Source organism: Rhinolophus sinicus, chromosome 2, assembly GCF_057876585.1.
Source record: "Rhinolophus sinicus isolate RSI-liver-muscle chromosome 2, RSI-T2T, whole genome shotgun sequence".
Taxonomy (NCBI): domain Eukaryota; kingdom Metazoa; phylum Chordata; class Mammalia; order Chiroptera; family Rhinolophidae; genus Rhinolophus; species Rhinolophus sinicus.
Genome location: NC_142502.1, coordinates 114,291,155 through 114,305,125, shown reverse-complemented (window position 1 = coordinate 114,305,125; position 13,971 = coordinate 114,291,155). Strand labels below are relative to the sequence as shown.

The following is a 13,971-nucleotide window of genomic DNA, read 5'->3' as shown; positions in this document are numbered from 1 at the left end:
AAAACAAATAGGCTTAAAAGAGTGGTTTTCAATAAGAGTAGTAATACTTTTTTGGTTGCCAAAATGACTGAGGGGCAGTGGTGACATTTAGTGGGCCAACAGTGCCCTTATGCTGGAGCAGTCCTCCATAGAGGGCAAGAGCCCCCCTGTCAGGAGTGTTTCACTCTGAATGCCAAGAGCACCCTTGACAAGAAACACTGTGTAAAATGCCAGGTATGTGTTGTAATAAATTACAGGTTGTTGTAGGGATACTTGGAGGAATTGCCCTGGCCTTTCCTCCTGTAATACAACTCTTGGGATCAGATGAAGTAGAATGAAGGGTAGGTGGCACATTGCTTCCGCCTCACTTCCGACCTTAACCGTTGCTTTTTTGAAGGGGGGGGCGGGTGTTCGTGTAGATCCAGGAAGCTTTACGCAAGAAGCTGAATAAAACGATGGACTTAATTTTTAAAAATGTACATGGACTATTTTGCACCTGTCCTCTCCTGCCTGGAACGCTCATTGCGGGGTCGGCTCCCCGTCCGCTCCGTCCCTCACCTCCTTAGCTTTGTGTTGCCGTCACAACACGGGGAAATTACCCTCGTTTCCTGGTCATCTGCTCCCCAACAGTACGTACATACATTCCGTGAAAGCAGAGCCCTCGCCCGCCCGGCTCTACGCTGGGCCCCAGCTCCCAGTTCCACGTTTAACGCTCGAAAGGATGGAGTTTCATACTATCCTCGGGGCTCCACCACCCCCTCCAATCCACCACAGGGCCCGAGCCCCCAGCTCTCATTTCCGGCCATCCCGCCCCGTTGCTAACACCAGAGTCACTTTTCACCCGGCAGGCTGGCGGCCTGCGCAGGCGCGCTCCGGCCCCGCCCACTTGTGACGTAAGGCGGCCGTTACGGCGCTCCGGCGTCTCGGCGCGCGTTTTAAAAACAGTTTCGGAGAGACGGCGCGCAAGATGGGGCCTCCCTGCCCAGGTGAGTCGGGGCTGGCGGTGGTGCGGCGGGAAGGGCCGGTGCGGGCCGGGGGGCCCGCGGGCCGGCCTGAGCGGGAGTGAGGCGTTCTCGGCCTTGTCGTTGGCCTTGCTCTCCGCGGGCCGAGGGAGGCTGGCCGGGGGACGGGAGGGCGGACGGTGTGCTCCGCCAATCAGGACGCGGGCCCCGCTGGCGCCTCCACCGTTCGCCCGCGTGGGTGGGAAACTGCCCCCTGGGTTCCTCCACCGTGCCCGGTGTCTTGTGCATTTAAAAGGTGGTTTTCCTGGAAGGCAGTTAGTCCAGGGCCATGGAAGCGTTGTGGTTACCTCCGTATGCTCAAAATGCGTGTATTTGTTTTTACATTCATACAAGTATTGAGTGTTTCCTTTGGGCCAAACCCTGTCAGATGTAGAGATACACCAGTAAAGAACAAAACAGGCAAGTTCCTAGCCTGTTGGAGTTTGTATTCTACTTGGGGAGACAGGCAATAAATAAACGAAATAATTTACAGATGAGTCTGAGTGCTGCGCTTTGATTGAGATGTCCTCACGGCTCTCTTCCCAACCATAGCAGAGTGAGGCCCCTTTAGGTTAGGGGGTTCACTTAAGGTTTTAGCAGAGACTGGAGAATGTGTTCCAGACAGAGGAGCAGGTGCAAAAAAAGGGCAAGCGGGAAAGAGCCTGGCATAGGCTAGGACAGAACATTGTGACTAAACAGTGAGCGAGATCACTGAGGTGCGCAGGGCCTTTGAAGGTCTTCATAAGATGTTTCGGAATTTAGGGTTACATTTTGGACATGGTAAATGACCTACTAGAGAGACAGTCAGGTGACGGGGTCAAAAAACACTTGGGTAAGAGTTTGCCACTTGGGGGAGTGGCCCCTGGACTGAGAAATTTGGACATCATCATCATAGGGCATGAAACTATGGCACAGGTGAGAACACTAGGAAAAGCCTGTGGAGAAAGCACGCAGGACCAACATTTAGAGCTGGATAGAAGAAGGAGCTGGAGAAACTCAGAAGAGAGTGGTATAGGAGCCAAGAGTGTTTCAAGAAGCAGGGAGTTGTCAACTGTTCCAGAGGCTGCTGAATCTCAAGAGAGATAAGGCCTGAAAAGTGGCCACTGGCTGAGGTAACGTGGCAGTTGTGGGTGATCAGACAGTTTTCATAAGGTGGTGGGGACGGGACCAGACCAGAGGGAGCTGAAAATGAGCAGGAGGGGAGGAAGCAGAGACAGAACGTGCTTTTGAGCTCAGTTACCATCTGTTGAATGACCAGATGCGTGATGTTAAAGGCAGTGAGAGAAATCCTCCTGCAGCGCTTCCTGTTTCTTCTGCCAAGGTCTCTTCTCCTAAGGTCCAGCCCCTTTCCTTACCTCGCAGCGCCCACATCCACATATATAGTCACAAGTCCCCTTGATTCAGTCTCGAAAAATGTCTCTTCCTTCCTTTCCATTTTTACTTTTTTTCTTTTGCTTGTTTTGACCTCAGCTGAGTTATATTAATGATAATTCTTCAGCCTGTAGGAATCTATCAAGGGAACGTGAAGTTCTTGTATTGTTTTCATTCTTTTAGCCCTGTTCACCACTCCTTTTTCCTTCCTGTCACATGGGCTACCATTTAGTGTTACTGTGTATCACTATTTTTAACGTGTTTCTATAAAATATGTTATATTGTGTATATGTATTTTTTTTCATATTGCTAGTTTTGAACCAGCTGAGATACACATTCTTATTCTCATATGGCAGATGGAGAAGCAAACGTTTAGGCCGTGTACTTGCTTAAAATTTCTCCAGCCAGTAAGTGATGGATCTGGGGTTTGAAAACAAGCCTTCCGATTCTTAAATCTGGAAACGTTCCCACAAGATCTTTCAATGTCAAGGTCTTTCAGTGTCCTCATCTCTCTCTTCCCAATCATAGTAGGCCACTGCACTCAACTACCATAGTCACACCCCAGACCTCGTCATTGTCAATAGCTGCACCACTCTGTCATCTCAGTTTTATGACCCCACTTCTCAATACCACTCCTGTCTTTCCAACTCACTCCATCTTGTTCCTCGACTCCAGCAGTCTTTGACCCAGCAGATCTGTACTCTTATTTTCACTGCCCCTCACCTCATGACCTGGTTCCCCTCGTTGCTTAGCTTACATGCCGTGGTCCGTCAGTGTAATCCCTCCCTCTCATACACCCGCACCCCCATACCCTCTTCTTGCTTTCTTACACTTGGCAACCTCTCAACCTTGGTTAATTCCAACTCCACCTACTTTGCCCAGTGCACCCGATGGTGAAGGGGACCCAAAGGCTGCCCAGCAGTCATGCCATATATCCTGGTTCACCCACTCTCCCTCTGGATGACTATTTCATACCCTCCTTTCTCTCCTGAAATCTCCCCAGCCCTCACCCTTAAGATGTGGAGTTGAGGGGGGGAGGTTTACTTCCTATTTTACTGAGAAAAGAAAAGCAATCAAAAGAGAACATCCATAATCCACCATTGCGGCTGCTCCCTGCCTGCATCTGGTCCTGTGTTCTCCGCCTCCTTTTGCTGTGGATGGGCTCTGCTCTCAGCAAAGGAACGCCTTTACCTGCTTGAGTACATTGTTTAGCAACTTTCACCCTTCTGCAGGATCTCTGTGAGTTATGCCCCCCCCCCCCCCCCGTGCCAAAGATGTCTGGAATCTGTGAATGTTATCTCACATGGTAAAAGGGGCTTTACAGGTGCCATTAAGGATCTTGAGCAGGGAGATTATCCTGGATGGTCTGGACGAGTCCAGTGTCCTCACAGTGGTCCTTATTCAGGGAGGCAGGAGGGTCGATCAGAGATGCGGTGACAGAAACAAGGTGGAGTGATGGGAGGGAGGGACCGCAAGCCAAGGAATGTGGGCAGCCTCTGGAAGCTGGAAAAGGCAAAGAAACGGATTCTTCCCTAAGGCCTCCAGGTGAATGCAACCCTGCTTCCACCTTGATTTTAGACTTTACTCCAGGACTGCACGAGGATACACTGGTGTTGTTTCAAACCACTAAGTTTGTGGTAATTTGTTATAGCAGCAATTAGAAGCTAATAGTCTCTTTGCTTCATTCTTTCCACCAAGCTGGGTTTTTTTCCATCTTAAAATTACTTTGGACCTCACTTCCCTGTCAACTGCCTCCCTCCAATTCTCTCCTCCCGTTTACAGTGTGAGGACTTTGCCTCCACTTGCTGTGTCCAATCTCTGTTCTCCAACCTTGTCTGGAATCTGCTCATCTGACTTCTCCTCCTCCCCCAGCTACTCTAGAAAACTCCCCCTTCAAGATCCCCTGTGGGCTGCTAACCTGGTGATCAGTTCTGAGTCCTCATGGAACTGGACCTGTCTGCTGCATTCAACTTGGTGGTCACTCTTTCCTCCCTGCAGTGGTTCTCACCTGACCTGTAGAATGCCACATCCTCCTGCTTTCCTCCCTACCTGCTTGCACATTCCCCATCTCTTGCTGGTTGCTCATTCTGTCCTTCTCTAAACTTCTGAAGTAACCTAGGACTCAGCCTTCTGCTCTTCTCTATCTGTACTTAATCGTTTGTAGTTCTCTTCTAGTCTTACAGCTTTGAATACCCTCTGTATGCTTGGGACATCCACATTTATCCAGCCCAGGGCTTTCCCCTGAACTCTAGGCTTAAGTGGCCGCTGTGTACCCCAGTGGGAGGACAGTAAGCAGCCCAAGCCCAGCTTGCTTGCCTCCTTCCCTCAGATGAGCTTCTCCTGCACTGTCCCCCGGGGCATGGCAGCCCCTTTGCGTCAGTTGTGCAGGTTAACTCTGGAGTCATTTTGACTCCTGTTTTCTCTCATGCCTCACATTTAATCCACTAGGAGGTCATGTTCGCTCTGTGTTGAGACTGTCCAGTGTCTGACCACTTCTTACACCACCTCTCTGGTCTGAGCCACCGTCATCTCTTTCATGTGGAGTAAGCAGGGAGGTGACTGGACGTGGTGAGAAGGGGAATGAAGAGGTGGTTTGAAATGACACCAGTGTATCCTCTTGCAGTCCTGGAGTCAAGTCTAAAATCAAGGTGGAAGCAGGGTTGCATTCACCTGGAGACCTTAGGGAAGAATCCGTTTCTTTGCCTTTTCCAGCTTCCAGAGGCTGCTCACATTCCTTGGCTTGCGGTCCCTCCCTCCCATCACTCCACCTTATTTCTGTCACCGCATCTCTGATGGACCCTCCTGCCTCCCTGGGTAAGGACCACTGTGAGGACACTGGGAGAGGAGAATTACATCATTTCCCATAATTGGTAGTTATCCCTTAATCCGTCTTACCGCTTGTCAGTTCTCCCTTTTCAGTCAGTTTTCATTACAACAGCTAGTGGGATCTCGAAGCGTGAGTTAGGTCACTTTATTCCTCTTCTCACCACATTCAATCACTTCCCATCTCAGTCCACCTGAAGGCCTGTACAGTGGCCTGTAAGTGAGGCTCTGCCCCTGCCAGTTGTCCTTCCCATGTCCCGACTTGTGGGTGTCCCTGCTCTGGAGAGCCTGGCCCTGTCTTCTCACTCCACTTTAGCCACATGACCCCTCAGACGTGCCAGGTGTGTTCTCGCCTTTGCTTTGGAGACACTTTGCCCAAAAGTCTGTGGTCTTGATTCCGAGGCTCTCTTCTTGGTGAAGCCCCCCCAGACTGCTGTGTTTATACCAGCCTCCACCTCCATTCCCAGTCTTCCTCCTTCCCCTCCGGCTTTACTACTCGCCAGAGCCTTTCTCTCCATGTAACATGCCACCTGTTTTCTGATTTCGTACTAGGCAAATGTGTTCAAACTCACAGGGACATTGAAAGGCCAAGGCATTTAATGAACAGCTTATACTCGCTACCTAGCTCCAACAGTTGTTAACGTTCAACCATATTTACTTTATCTCCCCTCACACATATTTTTGAGTGATTGAGTTGAAAGTTGCACACATCCTGTTGCTTCTCATGCATCTCCTAAAATTAAGGATAGTCTTCTGCATATGGTGATGTCATTATCATACCTAAGAAGATAAAAATCAGTTCCTTAATGTCTGCTATCCAAACTATATTCCAGATTTTCCCTGTTTATCTTCAAAATATTTACAGCTGATCTCTCTCTCTCTCTCTCTCTCTCTCTCTCTCTCTCTCTCTCTCTCTCTTTCTTTTTTTATCCAAGGATTGGCTGAAAGTTCAGAGGTTGTTTTTGGTTTGTATGACTTTGGTTTCTTTTAATCATGAAGAGTCCCCGTACTTTTTTTTTTTTTTTTAATTGACTTTTTGAAGAGTCTAAGCCAGTTGTCACATAAACTGTCCCACATTCTGGATTTGTCTGTTTCCTTCTGGTATCATTTAACTTTTCCCTGTAACCCCTATATTTCTCATAAACTGGAAGTTAGATCTAAAGTCTTAGTTAAATTCAGGTTAAACCTCTGTGGCAAAAATATTTTGTGGGCGATGCTGTGAGTTTCATATTTTGTCCCATCAAGAGATGAGTCAGTTTCAAGTTGTCTCATTTTTAAAGAGGCTACATTTATTTGATTGCTTGGTTAACGTGGTAACCACCAGATCTTTTGTTGTAAAGACCATTTTTTCCTTTGTAATTAGCAAGTCATCTGTGGGTGATTCTTTGGGACATTCTGCTTATTTTACACATTTGTGTTGTTTATTCCCTTAGGACCTAGGCTGTCTGACTTAATAGCCTATACCTCGCCCTCAGCTTGGCGTCTTGTCTGTCTCGCCCTGGAGTGTGGTCATCTGTGTCTGCTGTTCTGTTAGTGTGTGAGCTTATCAGAGGCAGCAACTTTGTCTTCCCCACCTTTATATCCCAGTAGTGCTTTAGGTTTACAATAGCGGGCACTTGTCCAGATGGACGAGGAAGCATCAGAAACTCATCACCCCAAGAAACCCAAAATATAGAGGTTCGAGCCATAGTCCATTAGACTTGGAAATGATGTTGGTGGGAAATGTTCTACCCCGAGCCCCCTCTAGATCCAGGAAATGTTCCGTCAAAGGCTCTTGAGGAAGTGTTTGTTCCATCACTGAGCCACAGTGCATGACTCTTCTTCAGAGACCCGTGGACACCCCCACAGTACCTCCTCACCGTCCAAGCGGATTTTCTCCATGCCCCCGCCCAAGAAGGCCCCTCTCAACGCTCCCAGCACCCCGGTTCTTGAGGACTTCCCTCAGAATGATGATGAAAAGGAGCGTCTGCAGCGGAGGCGCTCCCGGGCCTTGGACCTGCAGTTCAGCACCAACTCGCCCCACCTGCTGGCCTCCCCGTCCAGCCGGTGAGTGCCCTGGGCCGGCCCTGTGCCCTGACCTGGGGTACCTGGGTCTGGCACCCCCGCACTACCTCGGGGATTCTGGGTCTTGAATTTGAAGTTACAGTGTCAGGGATCCCTGCCAGACTGTCTTGTTCTTGTTTTTCATTTAGGAATGTTGATCTTTCAGCTACGATTCCTAAATTTACAAACACACAGATTACAGAGCATTACTCCACCTGTATCAAACTATCCACTGAAAATGTGAGTATCTGTGGCTTATCCGTGAGGGTTCTGCAACTTAAGCACAGGAAAATTGAGCCTTCTTGCTTCTGTAGGGAATGTGTGATTGATGAGAACTGTGTGCTTTTATTCTCCCGACTCTTCCTAATGTTGGTGTTTTCAGTATGGTTCTACTGTTTCCGACAGACCTTTGGTGCGCCTTCTGACAGGTTGCCTGCCAGTGACAGTGTGTCCGCATGGCGTTCATAGAACAGAGTTCTAGAGCAGGTAGTCAAGAAATAGTAGAGTGTGCAGCTGAGTGTTTTAGAGGTAGCTTGAGTTAGAATCCCATCTCTGTCATTTACAAGCCGTGTGGCCTTGGCAAGTCACCCAACCCCTCTATGCAGAGTCCTCAGTCAAATGAGAATGAAAATCGTGCCTGCCTCATAGTTATTCTGAGGGTGACGGGGTCCCCCTGTGTGCATTGTTTAGGGTGGGTCCTGCACACAATCAACACGCAGGAATGTGTGCTGCTTGTCACTTTTTAGGCCTTGAAAATGAGGGACACGCATGGATTTAGCTATGTCCCCATGTGTTTGTGGGAATTGCTGTCTGTGGTGAGACGTAGGCGATCCTGTTTAAAAACGTAGCTTCCTTTATCAGGCTACCATCACGGACATGAGCCTGGGCTATAAATAACCTTTTTGCAATTCTGTTTCCAGAAAATCACCACCAAGAATGCATTTGGCTTGCACTTGATTGATTTCATGTCAGAGATTCTTAAACAGAAAGACACTGAACTGACCAACTTCAAAGTAAGGATGTCCACGTTCTCCTGCATCTGAATTAATAATATTGTTTCTGATACTTAACATAGCAGACACTGAAATCTACAAGTCTGTGAGCTCCTTCCTTGGTTAGGATATTGCACTAGCTCTTTTACCTTCTTCCCTAAACTGATGAAATGTAGAAAAGCTATCTTTTTGTTATGTTCTGTCTGCTCCCTGTCAGTCTTAGGGGACTCTGTCATTTTCTTCTTCAGGGCAGGTAAGTATTTAGGAAGCACGCTGCGTTTTGCCTGTTGGGAGGTTCCTTTTTGAGCACCGCCTATGCCTGTGTGTCTGACCAGGTAGCCGCGGGCACTCTGGACGCCAGCACCAAGATCTATGCTGTGCGCGTGGATGCCGTCCACGCTGACGTGTACAGAGTCCTTGGGGGGCTGGGCAAGGACGCACCGGCTCCGGAAGTGGAAGAGAGCCATAGCGCAGGTATGTGGGTGGGGGTCTGGACTTAGGTAAAGGCTTTCTAAAGGGCGCTACAGGTCGTTATTTGAGTTATATACTGGAATGAAATCACAAGAAATAACCTCATTCTGGTGAAGACATGGACATTTTTCAGATTTGGCTGTGAGAAGATACCATGTTACCCCGAAAATATGATCTAGCCAGATAGTCAGCTCTAATACGTCTTTTTGAGCAAAAATTAATATAAGACCCGGTCTTATTTTACTATTTTACTATAAGACCGGGTCATATAATATAATATAATATAATGTAATATAATATAATATATAAACTATAATATATAATGTGATATATAATATACATATTATAATATATTATGATATTATAATGTAATATAAGGCTGGGTCTTATATTAATGTTTGCTCCAAAAGACACATTAGAGCTGATTGTCCAGCTAGGTCTTATTTTCCGGGAAACATGGTACTCAAATGTTAGGGTTGTTTTTCTCTGGAAAAGAGAAGGGCCTTAGATAAGACTTTAGATTTTATTTAGGCCAGATTGAGTAAATACCACCAACTGGGGAGCTTCTGCCCTGGAGGTCTTTGGAGATTGACGGTGTTAGAAGCCAATTCTTAATGGAGTGCTTTGGTTTCTCCAGTAGCCACGGGGCAGAGGTGCCTGTTGCTGTGAGACTAAGTTACAGTCACTCTTTAGAGTTCTGAGAAACTTGAATTAGTGAGTTCAGCTGCCTCCAAAGCAATCCTCACAGCACATGCTCTTTCTCCTTCTTTAGACGAAAGTGCAGCTGACCCGGGAACAACCAAAAAGGCTCCAAAGCCGAGGAAGAAGCACTCCCACAGAACCATTGAGCAGAACGTGAGCGCTCTGAACATCTGCGAGGCTGATCGGAAGTGTGAGGTGAGGAGGGGCGCGCAGTGTGGCACGGACTCCTTGGGACCCGCCGGCCGGCCTGCTGCTTCAGCTGCTCGGGTGTCAAGGGAGTCAGATAGAAGGCTGTCTCTACGGTATCATCCTCCAGCCTTCAGTGAAGGCTGCAGGGGCAAGTCCCTGCTTTCCCTCAACATTCTGGAATGATTGAGTAGAAGGAGGTGGCCAGTTACCGAGAAATCTGGTTGATGACGTTTGTTTTCGTTCCTACGCGCAGCACTGGTGGACGCTGTGCTGCCCTGAGCCTGTGGTCCGCGTTAGCTCGTTTAACCCTCACAGAGTCCTTGTTACATTTTATGGAGAGGTGACGGAGGTACAGGGCTGTTAAGTAAGATGCCCAAGGTGACACTTGTCAGTATGCCAGGATGTGACTCACGCTGAGTGCTCTGGCTCCAGACTCCTTGCTCCAAGCAGCCGTACAATCTGGCAAATCCTTAGGACTCTGCTTAAGGGAATGGTGCCAGAGGCCTCATTTATAACTAGCACAGTTAATTTGAAGCAAACAGGTGTTGCCCCAGATTTTTGAAAAACTCTTGCTGTTAAAAAACAAAACCTCTGTGAATATATTTGTACATATTATTTTTGCACTCTTCTGGGACTATATCCATAAGAAAATTCTGAGGTGGAATTTCCACTGCCCTCAAAAAGGTACCAATTTACTCTCCCACAACAATGGATTAGATTACTTCTTTCTCTCACCTCCACAACATCTGTACGAGAGTGGACTTGATCACCCGGGGAGTGAGTATGTGGGGTGCCCCAGTCTTAAGAGTTCAGAAAGCCGAAGAAGAAACATTCAATATGTAGAAGGAAAGCCAGGAGAGAGTGGTGTCCCAGTGAGAGTTTCGGGGAGGAGGACGTGATCAGCCACGTCAAACATGGCAACCTGAGACCACTGGTGAGCTTGGAGGGCCCTGTGGAGCAGAAACTCAGACCTCCAAGGAAGGGGTGCCACTTGGCTGTGCTGGTGTCCCTGCGTTTGGAGGAGGGGCTCGTGGGCCCAGGACCCAGACCTGAGGTGGGCATGCTGGTTGGTGCTGGTGTCTGAGGCAACACGGTGAGGCTGGTTCTGTGAGTGTGAGAAAAAGTGCACGTTGAGTCCAGCTGCTGCTGTGGGTAGGACCTGTCACGTCCCAGGTGAAGAAGCAGTGCTGGGCGACACAGGAACAGGAAACCTGCAGAAGCAGGTCCCTTCTCCGCACCCGGCAGTCTCCTCTAGTGGCCCCTATTGGTGGAGCCCGACAGCGAGTGCTGGCCAAGCTGAAATGTGGCCCTGACCCCGCATCGCAGAGTAGAAGGCAGGTTTGGAGCTGAGAGGCAGTAGCTTAATAATGGGCAGAGAGGTAAAGTGTCATAGTCTCGACTCTCCAGAAGGTTATGTGGAGGGTCGGTGGGGGGAGGGGGGTGTAGAGAAGACATATATGCAGGTAATCTAGGTAAAAGGATCGAGATTTGGGGGATCTAGGTAAAAGTTACATGGAGGTTCGTCCTGCTAGTTAAACATTCTTGTAGGCTTGAAAATTTTTATAACTGGAGGGAAATAAAAGGGAAGAGACTGAGTGTAGTCTTGTTTTGAAGAGTCTTGCTATGAATTGGAGCACTCACAGGATGGCAAATGGAGGGGAAGTAAGGTCTAGAGGTTTTGTTTTGTATTTTTTAAAATGAGAATTAACAGCATGTTTACTTGTTGAGGGCAACAGCCTAGTGGAGAAGGAGATATTGACGGTGCAGGAAATGGAGAAATGGTCGCGTGGCGTTCGTGAGTGTGTGAGGAAGGGAGGGAGCGCTGCTCCTAAGCCTGGGCTGTCAGGCCATGGTCTGCCCACGGCAAGTGAAATCAGCAGTCTTGAAGAAACACCAAGTACCCTGTGCTGAGAGCGTAGTGTGCTCAGCCACCTGCCGCGAGCTCACAACAGCCCAAGGTACAGATGGTGAGGATCGTCCCAAACTCGGAATTGGAAGTTTCAGCCGTTCTCTGGAGATGGTGTGCAGACTAGAAAACAGGTGCTCTGTGGGTGTCTGACCGGCGGGAACACTGGGTGCTCACCTGTTGGGGACCCCGCTCTCCAGTGTGTGCTAAGTTTATGGAAGGGGTGAAATGTGATCTGGGCCTCAAAGGAAGGGAAGGTAGACAGTGCCAGGAAGGTGTTTGTGGCAGGGGCATCAGCACAGCCACGGAACGTTCCGGTTCTTCGGGGAGCTGGACAGTGTATCGGTTGGGCAGGAGCTGAGGACTTATGAGGCTGAAACGGCCCTGGGCTTCCTGCGGCCTGCCGCCCACCACGGCCTGCCTTTCCTGGTTCTCTCTCTCGCTGTGGACCCTTGTTTCAATAGGTTCATCTACCCAAACTACAGCCAGCGTGATTCGTTTTCCCATGAAATTACTCAAAGATGTCAATCAGGTCTAATTGACCTGAAAGGATCCCTATGCTCCCCTGGTGTGATACAACGGAAACAAAGGGAGGAAAGTTACTTAGTATTTTCCCTTTTGCTGTGAGTCATTGTACTGCTTCTGTGCTGCCCCTTTGAAATGCTGAGTTGTATCAATTCCCTACCCAAGCCCTCGGGGCGGAGTGGGGGGCTTGTGTGCTGGGACCCATTGCTCTGGTTAGCGTCTGAGGAAGCGAATGGAGTACCAGGACTTGGGTCTGCAGGATAGGAAACGGGAGAGACCAGAGGCAGGGTTAAGTCAGGCAGTGGGGATGGGGAGAAAGGGAGACAGGGCAAAACCCAGCAGGCCGGGGGAGGAGGCAGAACAAGGAGGGACATGTGTGCTGTTCTGGGCTGGAGCACGAGACAGGGTGTGGGGGCGAGAGGAGACTGTTGCTCTGGTGAGGTCAGGCCTCACCAGGGTTTGGGGAGCCAGGGAAGAGCCAGAGAGCCACGTCTGTCATCATGGCCAAGACCCCTCTCCACAGTAGCCACATCCTGAGCCATCAGGAAGACCTGTGAACCCAGTACCCCACCTATTCCTGTCCCAGGGCCACCTGTAGAGTCCCAGGTGGCTTCTGCCCACTTGCCACGCGTGCCTGTGCTTTGCCCCGTCCCCATTCTGACTCCCTGTGCTCTGTTCTGCCTTTGGGCTGGTGTTACGTGGCTGTGCCACTCCTGCTCCTTGACCCAGCCAGCCAGGCGGGTTGACTCTGCCTGTCCTTTGCCTGGATCTCTTGGTTGTGTTCTTCCAAATCTTTGACAATATTTCTGGTCCGAAGAATAATGGGATCTTGTGGAAAGACATTGCACAGGCTTTTGAAGTCAGCAGGACTTGCTGTCATAGCGTTCCACTAGAGATAGCCGTTTAAAATGGTGACTTATGGAAAGAGGCCAGCAGAAGGTTACCGCGCAGTTTCAACAGATGGACGCATTATAAGCTGGTTGATCACTGTGTACGTAAAGGGTATACGTTTATCCATCTGATCACTTGGAGCCTTTCTTCTGAACTGGCATCTGCTGGGCTGGGCTTTTACCTGATCAGCTAGCAAGCGCCTGTTCTGATCGTGTGCGGCCGTGATGAGCGGGCCCGGTGAGTGAGATTCCACATTTCCTTTGGCTCCAGCCCATAACTCTGGGTCCCTGTGTTTGTGCTCAGATTGACCCCATGTTTCAGAAGACAGCAGCCTCGTTCGATGAGTGCAGCACAGCCGGGGTGTTCCTCTCCACCCTCCACTGCCAGGACTACAGAAGCGAGCTGGTTTTCCCTTCCGACGCCCAGGCGCTCCCCACTGCATGGCCTCCTGAGATGCAGGACCTGGGGCAGGTAGAAATGACAGATTTGAAAGGTAGGTTCACACAGTGCCTTTCACCAGAGCGTGTGAGCCATCAGTGATGTTTCTTGTCGCCGTGGGCGCTACAAAGCCCATCGTCTCTTGTGTTGCTTACGTAAATGACCCAGAAGCTTCCTCTGAAGTGCCACAGTGGGCACCCTTCGGGAGAAGCTGACATCCCCACTTTGTGCAGCATGAGGCCTGACACATGGTCGCCAGTGCCCCCTGCTCCTGGTCTGAATATGCCCGTCCCTCAGGTGTCCCGTTAGCAGCCAGTTCTCACACTCACACATTGGAGCCATCAGCTAACCCTGGAGTGTCAGAGTTTGGACTTGGGAACGGGGCTTTGAGAGGCTTGTTGAGCTAGACAGGCCTCATATTTGTCACCAATCCGGGGGTCCTGGGGGGGAGCGGGCATTGTGGACTGCTCACAGACCCCGGGTAAGGATTTAACCCCTCCCATCTCCCCCTCCCTGCCCTCAGTTGTGATGGGCACAGATGGGAGAGGCCAGGCTCTGTGATACAAGAGCCGTACCTGCCACTTCTGTGTGTGGCATGAAATCGATCCTCCCACTTTAGGGCTGCAGACGTCACAGTGCT

At 49.7% G+C, this 13,971-nt stretch overlaps 1 protein-coding gene across 4 annotated transcripts in view; it reads left to right on the top strand.

The window, feature by feature from the left end:
• Window positions 1-822: 822 nt before the first annotated feature.
• NCAPH (non-SMC condensin I complex subunit H) overlaps window positions 823-13,971 on the top strand; it is a 28,907-nt gene continuing 15,758 nt past the window's right edge. For 2 of the 4 annotated variants that reach the window (XM_074332533.2, XM_019725887.3), the window contains exons 1-6: window positions 7,001-7,220; window positions 7,367-7,457; window positions 8,138-8,230; window positions 8,545-8,683; window positions 9,453-9,577; window positions 13,197-13,386. In XM_074332533.2, the coding sequence (XP_074188634.2) occupies window positions 7,054-7,220; window positions 7,367-7,457; window positions 8,138-8,230; window positions 8,545-8,683; window positions 9,453-9,577; window positions 13,197-13,386 (805 nt within the window). In that variant the 5' untranslated portion in view covers window positions 7,001-7,053. Of the gene's footprint in view, window positions 966-1,951; window positions 2,093-7,000; window positions 7,221-7,366; window positions 7,458-8,137; window positions 8,231-8,544; window positions 8,684-9,452; window positions 9,578-13,196; window positions 13,387-13,971 lie in introns of those variants that run through there. The other 2 variants (XM_019725886.3, XM_074332534.2) reach the window with 2 other exon arrangements.